This window comes from Nyctibius grandis, chromosome 1, assembly GCF_013368605.1.
Source record: "Nyctibius grandis isolate bNycGra1 chromosome 1, bNycGra1.pri, whole genome shotgun sequence".
NCBI lineage: Eukaryota > Metazoa > Chordata > Aves > Nyctibiiformes > Nyctibiidae > Nyctibius > Nyctibius grandis.
The window spans coordinates 37,048,889-37,068,417 of NC_090658.1; the positions used below are offsets into that span (position 1 = coordinate 37,048,889).

General features: G+C 40.1%; 1 protein-coding gene across 2 annotated transcripts in view; it reads right to left on the reverse strand.

Moving 5' to 3' along the window:
• Window positions 1-14,945: 14,945 nt before the first annotated feature.
• CDC42EP3 (CDC42 effector protein 3) overlaps window positions 14,946-19,529 on the reverse strand; it is a 29,877-nt gene continuing 25,293 nt past the window's right edge. For both annotated transcript variants that reach the window (XM_068398681.1, XM_068398673.1), the window contains exon 2: window positions 14,946-17,065. In XM_068398681.1, the coding sequence (XP_068254782.1) occupies window positions 16,018-16,782 (765 nt within the window). In that variant the 5' untranslated portion in view covers window positions 16,783-17,065 and the 3' untranslated portion in view covers window positions 14,946-16,017. The remainder of the gene's footprint in view (window positions 17,066-19,529) is intronic.

The following is a 19,529-nucleotide window of genomic DNA, read 5'->3' on the forward strand; positions in this document are numbered from 1 at the left end:
GGGCCCCAGGAAAGTCAACAGGAGATCTGCCGTTACTTTAAATGACACTAAGATTTCACCAGATTTTGCAACGAGGTCTAGATATACTCGAGAGATTTTTTTCCCGCTTCACAACAGCATGAAAAAATGAGAAATTTTCTCAGAAAATGAGAGTCGTATCCACACAATACATTCATAGCCACTGTTTCTAGAAGGGTTGAGAACTACCTCTGTGGCATGCTTCCATTTCCTCTAGTGCTGAGGATGACCCTCAGTGGTGGTTCAGATGTATCAGATTCCAGCCTCCCCGGATCTGTGGGATGCCACAACACCTTATCAATAAAGGATGAGATGGAAACTGCATGAAAACTGTCCGAGAGTTCTTGCCACCACAAATGTTCAGGAGAGGTGTAGCTCAGGTGCATCCTTTTACTTCATGAGTATTTACTGGTGACAACAGTCCGTGCTCTATAACTGACTTGCAAAGAAACAACTGCTTTGCTGCTACAGTTTGGGTCATGGTGCAGGAGGGTGGGCAGCGAGGCAGCATACAGTACTAACAGTGAGTGGAGAGTATCCAGATCTACAGGATCTTCCTTACAAATGCACACAGCACAACCCTCCAGCTTTTTATCAAAGCAAAATCAACCACTGTTTTGAGAACAGCCAGCTGGAAGTGAGTGGAACACAAAGATGGCCTCATAGCAAGAAGAGGGAAGTGCTGTGGAAAAACATCTAATTCACACAAGTGGTCAACAACTTTTAGGTTCTTTCAAGCATTTCAGTACTATTAGGTATCCAAATAATGTCTGCTTATGCCTAAGGCTGGACTTCCCTTTCAGAAGTAGGCCTGACCACAGTGATCTGTAAGTTCAGGAATTCAGGACTATGTTACCATAACACTTACCTAGGAATAAAAACACATACGCTAATGTAGCCTCTATCTGGTTCACTGCACGGAAGGCTTTCTAGGTAGCAACAAAAGTCAGCACTAGCATCACGCTTCACTGCTTTGCAGTTTGTAGTGGCTTCCCATTTCATGCAGGATATAGGGAATCACTAATGCTAATCAAGGCCCAAGACTCTAGCAGGTTTTCCACTACAAATTGGGAAATCCAGGCACTAGTGAAATTACTTTTGGGAAGCTGCATAACCATCTCTGTACAGGAAGGATGAACTTAAACTGGAATGTTTGCAGAAAAGAGCTGGAAGGATCATTAGGGAATGAAAAGCCTTTTAAGAGATTTAAATAGAGCAGCTTGTTTAGTCTAGCAAAATGAAGATCAAGGGAGAAAATGAATGCTGTCGACAAATACACTGGTGAAGAGGGGTAAACACTAGGAGGAAAAGCTATTTAGGGTAAAAGACAGCACTGGCACAAGGGTACAAACTGACCCTTAATGATTTTAGACTGGAAAAACAAGGAGAAGGTTGCTGCAGAAATGCTGGAGTTACAACAGCAGCAGTGGAAACAAAGGGTTTAAGATGGAGTTTCACCTAGCTATGAAAACGTCTATACAATGGGACTAGCTATGATGTGGGAGATTGGTCTGGATAACTGGGATACTTAATGCAGTTTTATCTTTTTAAGACCTAGTCTACAAACAAACATGTACTGAAATAACTCCAGCCATTGCCTCTCCAGCTGTGAGCACGACCTTCACACAGCAGCTGCATTCCAGAAGAACAATGAAATGAGTCCAGGCTCCCTCATGAGCAAGAGAGACAGGGACTTGGCTTTACTACATTTGGAATACGTTACTTATAGAACTAAGGATGAGTTTCAGATCTCACTGCATTTATAACTAAATATAAAACTAATTTGCTTGATTTCCTACAGTAAGCTTTATGGGCACATAGACACGTTCTGATTTTAATGATCTTTTCATTATTTCTACAACTGGGGAGAGAGAGCGAGTAGGAAAAAAGTGTGGTTGTGATTTTCATAACTGTTATAAAATGTTCATTTTTAAAACTTTTTTGAGAAACATAGGCAGGTGTCTAACTTTAATGAAGGATTCTTCACCATTTCCTTAGAGAAGCTTCTTCTAGGATATGTGTTCTTAGACAACTTAGGAACTTAGAAAAATAATTTCAGAGCTACTTAAAGTTTTGCAGTGGTGTATTAATAAATAACTTGGCAAAAAGACTTTGCCTTTACATATGAGCAGGCTTATGACTGTTTCTAGATTTATCTTTCTGTTATACTGCATCCAGAGACTGTACATAACTTCTTAGACTTTCACCAAGACCTTGTATTCTCATGCTATTGATGAAAGTCCTTCTGATCCTCTAGTTAGAATAGATAAAAAGGGTCTCTAAAGACAATCTTTTTCCTGTTCTGTTGCTGCAGAGAGACCCAGAGGTGACCGCTGGGCTGCCACATTTCCGCAACACAGCGAGGCCTTGCTTGGGTGTGTGGCTTGCCTTAAAATGACTGACTCCTCTTCACAAGTCTTAAACAGACAGTTAGAAGCAAAGCATTAGAGCCACATCTCTTTATGATCAGGTTTAGATTTGCTGGTTTTAAATTCCTTGTTATATTTTGCCTGACCAGAAGAAACTGTTCATCTAGTACAGTGAGTGCTTGCAGGCAGACTATAAAAGTATCAGTTATTCTCTTTCAGCATATTCAGCTAATGGGTATCTTACAAAAGATCTAAACTGTTTATTTATAAAACACATTAAAAAAATGATCTCTGGTGTAAAGCAGTTACTGTAGCGAGGGTTTGGGCCAGTTGGATCTAGCAGTGCAAATAAGAGAAGGGGAAAACAATCCTATAAATGGATGAGATGAAGAAGATTTATGAGATCATCTTGAAATTCCCCCAAGATAAACATGGGGAATAAGTTACCATAGAAAACAAGTGGTGATTATCTATGAGTTCAAGAGATACCTGATTCTGTCTGAGGAACACCGAATCATATTATTCCAGAGTAGGATCCTGTCATGGTTACGTTCTAGCTCCATGGTCTAAACTGGGTTGAATGGGACACTTCCAAGGCCACCTATGTATTACTGGAAATATAACTGGGGATCCTGTGAAGGATTTCCCAACGCAGTATTCATTTCTGCATACATTTCTTGTGCTTTAGACTGGTCAAGGGGTGGTGGCCAGAAGAAAGACATGCTTAGTACTTTGCTGTGGCCTTGTTGCAAGGAACTGGGAGGAAGAGGAAGGGGGCAAACCCAGAACCACTGCAGCATTGTAAACTCATATAGCTTCCTACAGACAACTCTATTTTCTGATTGCTTTCTGACAACCACTCAGATCTAAGAGACAATATATTTTAAAGTGATAATTCTTCTTTCATTCCACAGAGGCTAAACCCTGCTTTGCTGTAAAAGTGATCTGAAGGATATTCAACAAGAAAATTCACAGAGCACCACGGACTCTGCTTATCCTCAGGTCAGATCTACAGCTTTCAGTTTGTTAAACAGTTTTACAGTAGAGAAATCCTAATTTCCTCAAGCCTAATTGGTACTATGAGAATCCCTCATGGGTGTAAATTGTTACAGCTTTATGGATGGATTTGAGATACCTCTGTTTCTTTTCTTCCTTTTCTTTATCAAGTCCATACATCACTGAGTTTTATAGGTGAAATCCTATTTAAAGCAACATCTTACATTGCGGCAAGAAGGAATACCACCAAAACTGTGTCATATTTTCTTTTCAAGGTATTCTTTTGCATCTGAAGTGATGAACTCTTGGTTTATTAAGTTAGAATATCTAAGGATAGCACAGCTCTCTAACTGTGAAAAAAAGCTTCATACCTTTTTGAACTCTCCTACATCATGCACACATTTGTAACTAGAAAGGCACTTTAACTGGGCAGGAAAACACGTTCAAAAGAAATGTAGATTTAATCAGGAAACATGATTGAATTGATTACTGCATGAGTTTTAGAAGGAAAATGTCATATTTCCGATTGTGTGTCCTCCCTACTTTGACTCCATCATGTGCAGACTTTTTGCACACATAAATGAAAAGACCTGGCTGATCTGAAAAGCTGGCATGTATCAACTAATAATTCTCATATAAATTTAATGCTGGTAGAAAGTATAGTGAATATGAACAAGCAGGTATAGAATGCAAATAACAGTATATAGCTACATCTCCCTTAAATGAAGACTAGTGGAAGTTTGCCCTGTCAATAGATTTTCCCCTAAAAGGAAATAGTTCACAGAATCCAAAAAATAGCCATGCGCAAGCCCAGTTGTACATATCTTTGCCTGACAGTGATGAACTTTTTACGAGATAGTTCAAATTATATCTTTAAGACATTTCCTAAAAAGGAATAGAGAATTGTCCACAGCAGATTAAAAGATGTGTTAAGAAACAATGAACAAACAATCAAAAATTTTACTCCATAGTATTTAAATTTATTTGTACTTAGCACACATCTGAATATCAAAACACTAAATCAAATTCAGCATGAATTTATACTTTGCATGACTTCCTAGACTTCAGTGTGGGATACAACACAGTACACAATTAGCCTGGCTTTCTAAAGAAACGCAGTTCAGAAATCTCTCTGTGGGTTCGTATGTGTGTGAGATCCTGAAGTACTTTTGAAAACCTTCATCTGTTTCAGTCAGAGTTGATGGACAGGTAAATGGCTTAGTTCTGTTTGCTACAAACTTGATGGAAACAAGCAGCTAGGCAGCAGAGAAAGACCCTTTTAGTATGCCTATACTCCCCCAAGGCAGAAAAGGCTGTATTATGAAAGGACCTTTTTTTAGATGTGAGAGAATTCACACAACAGGATTTCCCCCTGCTCCCAAAGATGTGAAAGCTCTTAAAAACCATGATGCATTAGAAATACTGGTTTATTTGTACGACTGTGCGCATTTATGTCTTAATATGCATATAATGTTGTAGATCGAGTTTTATCCTGTACCAGAAAAAGCTGCATTACACAGTGGGTCAGCCACAAACCTACGTTCTTTTCTCAGATTTCCCTACTGGCATGATGTATCTTCCAACACGCCAAGGGCTAAATAGTTATGATTTAATGCAGTAAGCAAGCTTTCAGAATGCACCTTGCAAATGCAAGTTAACAGTGAAGAGAGGGAGGCAGTAGCCCTTTGTTTTAAATCCATATTCAGTTTTCAGAACTGCAAGAGGAGGCCCCAAGTGGAAAAATGTGTAATTTATATTTTGCTTGCTGTCAGGTTATATGATATACAGAAAGCAAGACACAGTGGGCACCCTTTCATTTGAGTGACACTTTGCAAGGTGCATGGTGAAGAGGCAAAGCCCACAATTCCAGCAGGGAAAAGCTCTAGGACTATGCATAAACTGGTGTGTTCTTGGCCTTATGGCTGTGGGGGTACACCCTGGCAACACCCTGTCTGAGATCAGAGCAAGACCCAAGCAGACATTCATTTTCCATTCCCATGCTCAGTTTTCAGTAGAAGGAACTGCACATATGGGGCAGAGGGGAGCTAGGCATTCTTGAGCTCTGTCTTGATGCTGTTCTGCTGAACAGTCTTAGCCTTGGTATGCACTGTTTCTCCATTGCTCAATGCCAACAGTTTGAATGAATTAATTTCTAAGTTAGGTGGGAAAGTCTAGAGGGTTTTAAGCTGCTGTGAAGGCACTGGGACTTAATGAGCAACGGCACAGCCTCCTGCAGATTGTGGGACAGCTATGTGTTGGGCTCCCAGAGCCATTTTTTTGTTGCATGAAGTGCAAAATAATCCTTTTGCTATATGACTCTCTCCCACTCTGATGAAATGATCTGGTGAAAGGATGTCACACCACATGTGGACTACTTACAGTTTTTCTCCTTTCATTCAATAACAGTAGGAAAGGAAAATATCCTTTGATTACTCCCACATCAGGGAGCAATCCACAATATTAACAGGATAAATATTTTTTGTGATGCAGCAGTAATTGAGGATGTCCGTTTCTCTTGCTTGCTTGCTTTAGGAATAGTGTCAGATAGACCGTGGCTACAGGATGGTTTAAGGTTACAAATACCGCTAGGGTCGAGTGTCTCATGCCTCATTTAGGACGACTTAACCAGAGAGTTATTTCGTGGTGGTCTGGTCGCACCTGTTCACACTTAACTGATTCTGCACAAATCTGACCTCTGCCTGACATCTCTGCTAACATGTCATGTCACAGTGAATATCCCTCTGTTGCTGGACATGTGTTGTATTATTTCTTGAACTGTGGTGACAGCCAGGTTATTCTAACTGCTTTCCAGACATAGGGTAAGACAGTCCTTGCTCCCCAGCACCATTCCAAAAAGAAAAACAATAGTCAAACAAATAAATTAGATGCCTTGCTGGTAATCCTTGAATATTAGTTTTCTTGAAGCCATCACTATCCCATCTTGCCCTCTTTTCCAAGTCTTGTAATCATATTGCCTTATGATTGATTATATTTCAAACTGAGAGCAAAACCTAGATTTTTTCTTCAAATGATACAGTTTTTCATGGGAGTTTACAGAAAATATAATCTTAAGGCATCTATCATTGAAACCTTATACAGTCTGTTAAGCATACATATTTACAATACCATGTTGCGTATAGTCTAGTAAATCACTGCAGTTCTATATAACAGTACTCCTTAGATACCCCAGCTAATGCTCTTAGGCTAAGCACTGTCCTTCAAACAATTTACCTGCAATTTTTTTCATCTAATTTAACAGAACAGACAAAAGTTGATAGAAGCACAATGTTATTCTTCTTATTCTAGAGATGTCAGTTTCAGCTGTGGAGAGATTAAATGATTTGCCCAAGTTCATGCCCACAGTTCAAGTCTGTGCTAGAGCCAAGAGAGCCTAGAAGTTCAGGTTAATGCTGTAGTTGGAGGAAGCTTTCCCTTTCCCTTTGTTCTTCCTGTTAGCTTGGTTGTCTGCCCTGGCAATGCTAGGGAAAACTCTTTTCACTGTACCAGTCAAAGCACAGTAATCAGTGTTGTTATTTCCGGTGTGAGAAATGGCATTCCTCAGTGTGCATATCCTTAGTGAGGTTAGGATTTCCCCAACACTGTCACAGGATATAGGGCTCACTATAGAATCCTAGTTAACATTTAGCATATTTGTGACTGACTTACATTCAAAAGTAATTTCATAAGCCAAATGCAGTGAAAGCTCTTGCAACCCTGTGGATGCAGAAGGTCAACATTTACAGTCAGCTTGTTAAGTTGCTGTCTCCATCGGCATTTTTCCAGTGAGAGCAGTTTGGATAAAATAACAAGTGAGGTGAAGCTTTTCTGAATTTAGAAAATCAATAAATACATGAACCACGAACTGCAGATATGTGTATCTGCCAGGAGAAGAAATAGAAATATTATGAGTAACTCTATTCTCACAATTTTTCCAAGCCACCAGATAAAATTTTCTAGAAATGAAGGTGGAGGCAAAGAGAATGTATCCCCAGAAATTTTTCAGTACTGCAGCAGAGTGGTTTGTCAAAAAGGAATAGGTGGAAGCCCTGAGAGACAGGGCTAACATCCTACAGTATAATTCAGAAACAAAAAGTAATGGCTGGAATTCTGTTTCCTGTAAAGAGAATAAATATTAGAAAACAAATAAGCCATCCAGTTATTACATTATAAAATAGATGGCAATGATAGCTGTTTGGGACTCCAAGCATTTAAAATCCTTTCTTTTGATTCTGATACTGCTTTTAGACAGGTGTCTAAGGAGCCTGGTGTAAATGTTTTCAGTTAAAGTGTTTTTTAATTTGGGTTGTCTAAACATAGTGGCAGTGAGCATGGGTTTCTTAAATATTATTCTTGGTGCACATTTTTCTTTTTAAGTATGCACCTTATCTGTAGGCAGCTAATGAGTAGCCTAGAGCTTATCCTATGCTATAATATATAGTGCATTTTCAGTCCACATGGATCACAACCAGTTGCAACTTTGAAGATTAGGGGCAGCCTTGGTTGTAGTGCAGTGACCAGGAGGTGGTGGAATTCTGGATCTTGAGAGGAGGGAGCCAGGCAAAAGCAAGATCTAGACTTCAGGAATTTAGGAGAGTAGACTCTAATCTGTCAGGGATCTGCTTGGAAGAATCCCATGGGATGTAGTTTTGGAGATAAGAGGGATCCAAGAGAGATGGTTTATTTTCAAGGATCACCTCCTCCAAGCTCAAGAAAGGTCGATCCCAATGAGAAGGAAATAAAGCAAAGGTAGCAGGAGACCTGCATGGATGAACAAGGAGCTCCTGACTAAACTCAGACAGGAAGCATACAAGAGGTGGAAACTGGATCCAGTGACCCAAGAGGAATATAGAAACACTGTCAAAGCATGCATGGGCAAGGTTAGGAAAGCCAAATCCCACTGAAGTGAATGTGAGGTGATGGTGACAGATGTGAAGGGCAACAAGAAAAACTTGTGCAAGTATATCAGCAGCAATAGCGAGCACAGCAGGGAAAATGTGTGCTTACTGCTGAAAGGGGCAGGGGACCTGGTAACAAAGGTTGTAGAAAGGGCTAAGGTATTTGATGACTCCTTCACCACAGTCTTTACTGGCAAGACTGGCCTTCAGGTGTCCCAGGTTCCCAAGACCAGTGGGGGAGTCTAGAGAAAGGAAGACTTAGCCTGGATGGAGGAGGATCAGGTTAGGGAATATTTAAACAAAATGGACATATACAAGTCCATTGGGCCTGATGGCATGCAACCACAAGGGCCAGTGTTACTGCAAGGGCATTCTTGATAATCTTTGAAAGGTTGTGGTGATCAGGAGAGGTTCCTATGGACAGGAAAAAGGAAATGTAACTTCTGTCTTCAAGAAGGGAAAGGACCAAGTAACAAGCAATAGGACGAGAGGAAATGGCCTCAAGTGGCACCAGGGCAGGTTTAGATTGGATATTAGGAAAAATTTCTTCACCAAAAGGGTGATCAAGCACTAGAACAGGCTGCCCGGGGGAGTGGAGTCACAATCCTTGGAGGTGTTTAAAAGATGTGTAGATGTGATGCTTAGGGACATGGTTTACTGGCGGACTCAGCAGTGCTAGGTTAACAGTTGGACTTGATGATCTTGAAGGTCTTTTCCAACCAAAACTATTCTATGATTCTATGAGGATCTTGTCAGCCCCACCACAGTCCCTGGGAAGGTGATGGAGTAAATAATCCTTTAAACCATTTTGAAACAAATGAAGGACTAGAGGGTGATTGGGAGTAGTCATTTTGCAGGTACAAAGGGGAAATTATGCCTCATCAACCCAACAACCTTCTATATCTGGTACTCCTCCCTGGGCACTCACTCTTGGGTAACAGGATGTTGTACTGTATCTGATGTGATCCAGTACAGCTGTTCTTATGTTCCTATGATATTGATCTGTGTCATTTCTCTGAGGTCTCCCTGGAGCCTTCTCTTTTCCAGGCCGAACAGCCCCAAATCTCTCAGCCTCTCTTCATAGGAGAGGTATGTCCCCATTCAGGACACTACCACACTCATCACCATAGTACCTAGGCACATCATCAAGGAAACAATGTTAGGACCTTTCTAGCAACAGCTATGTTTAGTGACACAAAGAAAGTACCTCTTTCCCCAAGATGAGGGGGGAAGCCAAGCTAAATATTCACTGGTGAAGCTGTGTTTATAGACACTGTGAAAGGTCAGTGGAGATATCTGCTATCCTGGGAAATACTTCTCACAAAGTTACTCTACTACCTAAGACTATAGTTTGGATTTATAACCCCCAAGTCATTTGCTGAAATTTGACACATAACTATTTATCATTTGTTGGGCCAGGTGGAAGGATTGAGCCTGGCCTAACCTAACTTTACTGCATTTCCATGACTGTCTCATTCGCTTTTAAAATTCTGCCATAGAATGCAGGCAGCATAAGCCTGGGAGGAGGAGGATGGGGGGACAATGTCCTGGCAGTGTAAAATTGTTGGATGTGGGGAACTTCTGTGCACCAGGTGGAAATCTGGTGTCAGTCAGACCGTGACAAGCACAAGTAGCCAGTGTATGGCAAAAGGCACAGTCCACAGAGCCAGAGCGCCAGACTTGCCGTTTGGCAAAGCAGCTCGGAGCTCTAAGTGTGCCCAGAGGAAGGAAAAACAAAACCCTCACAGCTGACAAAGCAGTTCATAAGGCAGCACTCCTAATGTGCAGCAGTGCTGTTCATGTGAGGTTCTAGGTCCTGTGTCTTCCAACTAGATCTGTTCCTGGATCTTTCTCCTGCTTCCCCTCCACCCTTGGTCCCCAGCAACCTATTCTCTCTCTGCTCATCCATTGCTTTGGCCTTGCTCGCCTGCCTTGGAAGACTCGAACTGTCTTGAACAAAGGCTCCTCCCTGATGCTCACTGATGTATCCCTTGTATTCAAAGCTTGAATCTGACTCCTGACCAAGAACACAATTGATGGTAGATCTAATACACTCACACACTGAGGGCAGCTGTTACTCCCCATGACTCCCCTGGGGATGAATCTTGAAGGGCTAGCCATGGTCCTTCTTCGATCTAGGTCCTCAGGATATGTGTTTGGCACAATAGATGGCATTATTCTTCACATTTCCAGTGATGGGCCCATTCCTGGGTGCCTCCTCCCAGGACTCTCAGCTGGTCTGCCTGACTCCAGTTGAGACTGAAACAGACACATAGCTCCTGGGGACCATAATTGCTGAGCATGCAGTTTCCACTATGGCTAGTTCTGACTCTGGGTTAGGTCTGGGCCTGACTTGCTTTCATTAGGCACAATTGAGCTGACAGTATATATGGAGGATTCTGGCAAGAAGCAAGGAAAGGCCCAGGTCCACTAATCTTTCAAAAGTGCATGAGACATTATCCTACAGTGTAATGTGATCACCTCTGGGGAATATCTGGGGACTGTGACCTCAAAGCACTTACCGCTGTGGAGTCAAGAAGGGATTGGCAAAAAATCCACTTGGCTAATTGCTGACATGTGGTATCTAACTTGGTGTGAATCTTGCCAAAATATAGCTACATCTGCACTATGTGGGAGCAACTTTCTTCTTGAGAAGTAGTTTTATCGATCAGCACTTTGTCTTGTAAAACTGCAGCATTTTTTAATAAGGCAGTTAGGTGTCCTGGAATGGTATTAGCAATTTGTTAAATGGGCAAATGGGTTTGACTTTTCTTTGCCGGACAGTTCCATCCTACCTAGCAACCAGGGAATGGCCCAAGGTTCCTTCATTTGTACTGAACCAAAATCTAATAGTGTGTTATATGGCTTCTGTGACTATTTATGACTTACCAAAGATAAAATTAAGCTCCATCTCTCAGGTCAAAAGTATTATCCACAAAAATCTGCCAGAGGTGTCAGGGTTCTCAAGTGGGACCCCAACCCTGTCCATGGGCTTAGGAGCCCCATTTCAGCTCAGCCAAGGGCCTTCAGTCCCTGACCTAGCGATGCCATAGGAGTGCTGGTCTCCACCTCTGCCATGGCTCATGTGGCATGCTGACAGAAAGTTCTAATAGAAGTAAGGCTCCTAAATATATGAATATCTTAAGAAGCAAAGGAAACACAGCACAGGCTAAAAGTCACTCATCCACAAAGCTAAAGTCCTACTTTCTCTGAGCACAAGCTAACAAAGAACTGTCTTAGACAACAAGGAAAAGAAATAGCTTGAAGAATGTGTAGGGTCATACTGCAATGTACCTGTGAAAAAGAATATTATCTTTGGTGCAAATATTCTGGGAAATTTATTTCTCTCTCGGAATATTCTGGCGAAAACAGAATCTGTTATTTGAAGAAAATCAGTCCTTTTAGAATTGTTATAGGGAGAAAATAACTTACAATATTCAAAAGTAAATAGAAAGTATTAGGTACTTCCTTGATTTTCTAGTACTTGCAAAATACAAACTAGAGAGAAGCAGTTAGTGATGGATCCAGCCTTACATTTGGAGTCAGGAAACCCCTTAAAAAACACATAAAATTAAAGCATTTATAGGAAACAGATGTACTAATGTACTTTGTGTTCATACGAAAAGCAAATGGATGCAAGAAGAACAGTTAGGTCATTGCTAATTTAATTAATTTGCTTACAGCAACCATTAATTCCTTTCCCTGGAATAAAGTCCAGTGTATCTCTTTCTCGCCTTCCCCTTGCATCATCCGAACTTTATTTGGCCTCACTATGCTGGGTCCAACACCTTCCCTACTATGTTTGCATCTGGGTTACTTATATTTGACATATCAAACAGCTGCTTCCAATTCTGGTCATGACATTCTCAAAAAGGCAGCCATCCAAAGTGTCCCTTCTCTCACTAATTCTAGCAGGAATTACAAAAATTTTGAGTTGATATACTGTCTAGGAGTCAAGTCCTCCTATGTTTTTCTGAAATTTGTCCTCAGCCTATTCTTGTTGCTTTTGAGAATTTCTTACACAAATTAGAGAATGTCCTTCAGCCCTAACCCTGATAACTATCTTCCTTGTTAACACCAATAAATGCAAAAATGAAAAAGGCCTAGGACACAAAATAATCTTTAAACAAGGTATTGTTTATGACTCTTTCCAGACTTTTTTGTTTTAGATTTTCTGCCCTTTTCTGTCATGTTCACATACTGTAGAGTTATTTGTACCCATTTGCCAGCAAATCCAGATGGTTCTGTCCTGTATACACTTTGTAATAGTATGGGTAAACAGATGAAATGAAATGGATACCTTCAATACATTAAAGTTTGAAGAGCATGAATTCAAGCGAATGTCAATGATGAGCAATTTTTATGCACATAATGTAGTTTTGTCAATGCAGGGAGGAAAGTAAGGTTGCTGTGGAATTCGTTAGTTACTTGATATACCTATACAAGGGACTTTCAAAAGAAACTGTATGTTTGTCCAAAGTCTGTGTTTGCATCAAACCCCAATCTCAGGGTTTCTGCTAGCCTCCTTGTCAGGCTGTTTCCCACCCTTGAGCTGTGATCCAGCTCGGAGGTTTGTTTTGCTTTTCAGTTTCCTCTAAGGCATTGGATTTGGTCCTTGGTTGAAAAAGACAGAGATCAATGTGGGGTTGTGCACTTCCCAGCATTTGACCTGTGTTTTACCTCCCACTGACACCCTCAGCACAATGCTGGTTGCCCCAGTTAGGTTGGCAGGGGAACTGGGACAGGGGTTCAAGGGTTCTTAAATTGGTATGTTTTTATATTGTATTGTGCATAGCACAGCTTGTAGGATTGTACAGATGAGGAATTTAGCAAATACTCATGCAAGAACTAAGCACACGGATTATGGCTTCTGCTTCTTTCTCTGGCACATTTGGATTACATCTTGAGGTCTTCACTGTACTACTTTGGTTAGCAGAAGAGATGGGGAAGTGTCTTCTGGCATACTGAAAGAGTTCTGAAGCATCTGTGGACCTTTCTGAGTAGTCTTACAGTTCTGCTATCTTTCCCCATAGCCACAGAAAATTGATATCCGAGGCAACTCCTTGCAGTCCTCTGTTCTAAGGCCAACTTGCAGCAGTATCTTGGTTTTGAGGGAATTGCTGTGTAACTCCCCCGTGGAAAGTCTAATTTCCATTAAGAATTTTATCAAGGCTTCAGGAAGGCAGAACTTCTCACAAACCAGAAATTCAAGGTTTTGATCTGACAGCTGAGATGCCAGATCAGATTACACAAAGCAGTATTTTACAGAAGACCATGTCAGAACAGAAGCTGAGCACATTTCAGCTTTGCATCTTCTAGGTATTTACATGTAAGACTGAGCAGATCTGAACAATTCAGGAATCCGGCTTCTGAAGGAAGTAGCAAGAAGGCTTTAGACAAAATCTACTTTGCCAGTGTAAACGTCCACTTCCTGACTTGAGCAAAGGTTCTCCTCCACAACACAGTAGTTCTTTTTGCCTGGAGCGATTGTTATTATTTTAGTTCAGACCACCTACCCTCATCACAAGACCTAAGGAATTATAAATTTAGAAGACCAATCACATAGGAAGGATAATACAGACCAAAAACTCCTGCAATAGTGAGACATTTTTCAGCAGACTAAGCCAGGAGGAAATAAAGTATAAAACACGACAAAGCAAAAATAACACAATTGCAATAGCTGCTGTAAGAATCTGTTTCTGCTTTCTAGAGAATACTTACTTGAGAAGTCCTGCAAGATAATGAGTTTTCATTCAGCAAATACTTTTAATGTTCTAATCATGGTATTTGAAGCTGGTCTACACAGAAAATGTCTAATGCCCCATTTCACCCAAACTCCCTCTATGCTAATGACTGTCAGATTTTTCCAATGAAAGTTTTGGCCTAAATTCTAACTAGGTTCTAAATCCCCAGGTCCCCTAAGAAATATGTGGCCAAGCAGAGCCTTGAACCTGCTTTGTAAAATACAAAAAGCACTATAGTCACAGAACCACCATTCTTCTTGGATCATGAATGCACTGGAAATTTGATCCATACAACAGAGAATATGAAGTTGAAGGCAATTAAGCATTATCCTAAAAAATAAACACAGGCCATTCTATGTCTCAGTTCCTCATTTACAGGAGTAATATGGGAGAGTGTAGCTGTATGTCTCATGAATGCACAATAACATAAGTGTTTAACCAGAAACAGGGTAGTGACTGTGTTCCTAAAACACACTGAAGAAATAGAATTGGTTGGCATTGACTCCCTAGAAATTTTAAGGATAAATATAATATATATTAAATCATCCATGACTTACACGTTCTGATAGGAAATAAACATCATTATCTAATGAAGAACAGTCTACAAACTGTGTCAGGATTTTACCTAAAGACTTCAGTGAAAGCTGTTGGAACTTTGCCATTAACTTCACTAGGACCAAAGTATTACTGTCTTGTCTCTGATTACTAAAAATTCGTGTATAGCCCAGAGGGTCCTACCTGCTTGGAGTTTGCCCTTAAAACCTCAGGAAGTAAACTGAATTTGAGAATTCAACTGAATTAAGATAGTAGAATTGATCTGTCCGTTGGTCCCATATTTCTGCAACTCTACTGCAGTCTATTTCATCACAGCAGAAAACAAAACTTTGTGTTTTGGTGAGGCTATGTACTGAATCACAAAGACATAGCAATTGAAAGTTTTTTTATTGTATTGCACAAGATATCTATGCAATCCATGTAGGTACTGTATTCAAGGATCCACATTTCCTGAAACATTGGCTGTTGCAGCACACATCACAAGCATTGTGAATAACCAGTGCCTTCTTCAAAAATTCAAATAATTGGTTGCATGTTTAAGCATGTGTGGCAATAAATGAAGAAAAGAAGCAAGGAGTATCAATACATAATTCTTTTCAAACACACAAATATACAATTTTCAGAAGAGCACCAATAATGCCAAGCAACTATCTTGATGAGATACCGTATGTGTAGGCTCTGCAGTAAAAAGCCAATATGCACACAAAAATTATACTTCAACTTTCAAAATAATTTAACCATAATATCTTGCATGTGACACCTGTTTACAACATATCATTTCATATACAATGTCAGGCCCAAGCCTCAACTTGTGTAAATTTGTGCATACTCATCTAAAGCAGCTGAGACTCTGGACCAGGTGTTCAAGCTCAAAAAGCCTTCAAATTGTTCACATCTGAATACAGAGCGGTAGTATAAGACCAAGTAAGTAGTTACAGTGAAGGTATAACAGAAATGGTACTATGGAGAATGAAGAAAAAACACTATCAAACCCTCAAACACAAGGTTCTAGAAAAGGCCTATATGTAAAGTGATGTTGTAATAATTTATAAAAGTGAATAATTAATATCAGTCTCCTTTCTGATACTTAGAGATTCACATATATTCAGAAGCCCGTAGAAGTGAACTAACCAAATGTCACAATAAGTATCATCCTCAAACTCTGTTTCTTAAATTTCTGATCATTAATACTGGTACTTAAAAACACTTTATACTTGCTGAAAACTGTTATTAAAATTTACCTTCCTGCTATGAGAATTTAGTGTAATAAAAATCATGAAAAACAATAGGTAAAAAAATAGTATTTTAAGAATATTTTTAGAAAACCCGTCAAACAACTGCAAATACAGCTGATTTTTTTTTAAGTGTCTCTGCTTCTGTACTATTTTGTTTGTTTGTTTTTAAGTGAATCACTTATAAAAAAGCAAGGGAGTACCAGTTCTAAGATTTATTCTTGTCCATTACATTGAGGACCTCATCCAAAAGTGAAGGTCCCAAGTCAAGTTGTAATGAGAGAAGAGAGCCTGCAAGATCTGAAAGGGATTCTTCTGATTTAGTCTTTGTCTTGGTTAGTTCACATGAAAGTCGACTGTCATCAAGTAAATCAACTGTTTGCCAATCAGTGCATCGTTCAGAAAAGCTGGATGAGTGACTGTCTCTACCATTAGTAAAATGCAAAGAACCATTTTGCTCCCATATGTCATCTTTGTATGTTTCTCCATCCTCTATCTGTTTACTTTTCTCCTGCATTTTTTCTTCTATTACTGGCTCACAGCTAAGCCTAGGATATCTTGATGACCTGATGGATTCTTGCTTTGAATTAAATGTCACTGGTGACAATAAGGGCAACATAAGGGCTTGAGAACCCCCAATGGCAGGAAGGGAAATAGCATTTTTGAGCACTGGTGATGGAGTTTCTGTAAACATGGATTCAGAAGTGCTGTTTGCCCTTAAGAATTCATTGTGGCCACCAGACTGGCTAACTCTGGTTTCTCCTTCATTTCCAGGCAATAGCTCATAGTTGCCCTGCAAAAAGGAGATGTCTCCAAAAACATCATGTTGTCCCTCTTTTCCAATGTGTATGGTGTGACGAAAATCTCCAAGTGGTGGGCTGATCATATCAGGAGACAAGATATCCCTTAATTTGAATTTCTTCCCTTTCTTATTGTTAGCAGCTTTCAAGTAGATGGGTGTCTTGGCTGGCATCTTGCTTGTAGTTTCTGAGAGAGGAAGTTATTAAAAAAAAAAAAAAGGGAGGGAAGGGAGAAGCCTCTTACAAAGTCAGTTATTCTTGGGAGACCTTCAGCGTTATCAATGTTACATCATCATCTTGAACCACTCTTGCACATGAAGTCCCTTTCTTCAGACACAGAGAACTGTGAGGTATGTGAAGGTGAATGTCTCCCACTGCAGATCTTTCCAAGGCAGAACACAAGTTTCAGGTCAGTTAGCAACCAAATGCCCTGCTACTTCCAGAACTTGAGAAAACCTGCATGGGATACAAAATCAGGTTATCATTAATTTATTTTTCATGGTTCATTCAGTCTTGTTTTTACAAAAAAAAAAAAAAAAGAAAAAAAAAAAAGTAATGGTACTGACAGTTCCAGCCTGCAGATTAGCTTTATGATGTTGCTTCCCTTCATTAGGCAGGATAAAAGAGTTCAGATTAACAAGGGCTAGCTAACCTTTCTCTGACTTCACAGCTTTTTTTGAAGTCAGAGTTCTTTAGACATGATCGCTGAGCACAATTCATTTGATAAATATCACTATCTCAATCTTTCTTCTCCTTATTCTGGCATTCAAAATGCTGGCCTTTGAGAGCACATGCAGAAACACATTAATCACATTCAACAACATTAAGCTTTTGGTAGACCCAGGAAGATTAACAGAGTCATTCAGGAAACCTTTTTGGTAATGGAGTAGACCACCTTGGATGAGAGAACTTTAGATACCCCCATTTAGTGCTGGAACTCTCACAAAATGTCCCCAATAACATTTCTGATAAATGTGCCCATTTAAAAGGGTAGTTTTAGGTACTTGGAAAAAGTGTTAGTCCAGGTGTTTACAATTAGAAACATTCAAATGCAGGTGTTTTAGAAGAGACTGGTTCTTGTGACTATAATCTTCAGACTGCAGGAAATCTTCAGAGCAATTAGTTATAGACTGTAGCTCATGTACGCCATGAGGCCACGGTGACTTCGAGTTGCTCTGTGCAACCAAATGAAACAGTGTTTGCAAACCAAGTCTCCCTATTAAAATGTGGTCTCTAAAAAGGCTGATAAAGCAGTCCACAAGGGCTAACAGGCTACTGGGTCAACAAGTTATGGAAAAACACTCTTCATTAATGCTTTAATGGTGTATTTCTTCCATACATTACCAGTTCCTGACTCTTGAGCAATCTCAGAATAAATGCATTTTTCTCCTCGACATGTTTGTACTTCCCCCTATTCAGTCCATGGAACACCAGAGCATCACAGGTCACTCCTCCTCACCAGAACACAGCCCCAAATCCTTCACACTCTGTCCATCACCATCCTCACTTTGTAAAGAAGCTTGCAGTTTTTGCACAGACAGACTGTTCTATGCAGTAAGTGAAGGGAAGCTGGCTGTAACAAGGGCTACTTTTGCTGTCTTTCATCCATGCCCCAGCAGATATTTTTCTTCATCAAATTAAGCCCAATAAGAATCACCAGTTTTAAAACTTTGTACTGTATGGCTATATACAGCCACTTTGTCAAGAAGTATTTAAGCATTTTCACAAATCCTTTAACCTGAGTAATTAGTTCCTACGGTGGGGTACTTAACTTTGCATCACAAGGGGAGCTGGGAATCTGGCCAGGTCAGTATTTTGGGTTTTTGATCCCCACCAGATATCTACTGCACTTCAGATATCATTGAAAAGCCCTCCCCACAAAAGTACAACAGATATAAAGAGATGAAAGCTGTCACAGAAAATAAGCTCGATTTTATACCTTTAAGCTCAATTTTGAAAATATATTTTATTGCATTAGTTAAAAGCACTTCAAAGCTTCCTTCTACACAACAAAATGGTAATTCATTAGGATCTACAGAATACTAGGAGATTCACCTCACAGACCAAACCTCCACCAACTTAACTCCATGTCAGTACTGGAAGATACAAAAGTAAATCCTAAATAAGATCTCTACTTGTGCCACACTCCATGGCAACAGAACCGACTAGTCAAGTCGGTTACCTTTCAGTTTTAAACTGAAAAATTCACTGCACCGTTTCCCCCTCCCTCAATTATCATTCTACCCAAGCAACCCATTTCACTAAACAAAGTGTCCTCAACTCTAAAGAGAAGACTATTCTTGGCAAACAAAGCTGAATGGTGAGGAGTGAACTCGGCTCTATCTCACTTCTCAGGAATAACAGGCAGAATTCCCCCTGATTCGAATTCCTCATTCTTTCAGATCTTTAATCTGGAAGGAATGGCAATGTAGAGTCAACATGGTCCAAAGTCACACCTGTTGGTCACTAGTTTAAAAATGAAAGACAAATCCTACTTCATTCAAAGCTTTCATGGCTTCCACCAGTGTAGATGTATATCAAAGACCATTATCACCAAACTCCACAAGGAGATTTCAAAGAAACCTGAAGGGCACAACGAAACAGCCGAACATCAAGAAACACTAAAATCAAGTGTAAAATAACTTTTAATGTAAATAATCTGTTTGACACACAAAAGCAGCACTGTATTTTATTTAGCTCGTAGCTCAGGGAGAAAAAATGCAAAAACCCAAAACAGAGCAAACTTTTGGGCATCCAGATCTGCTTTAGTTCTTGCACTATGAGAGAGCCCCAGTAAGGGGCAGTGTAAAACCACACTACCTCAGCAGATGCTGCAAAACGACTACAGTGCCAGGAATTATAATCCCTCTCTATACAGCAGTCCCTGTATTTGTGAAGGCCTTGCCTTCCATCTGGCCAG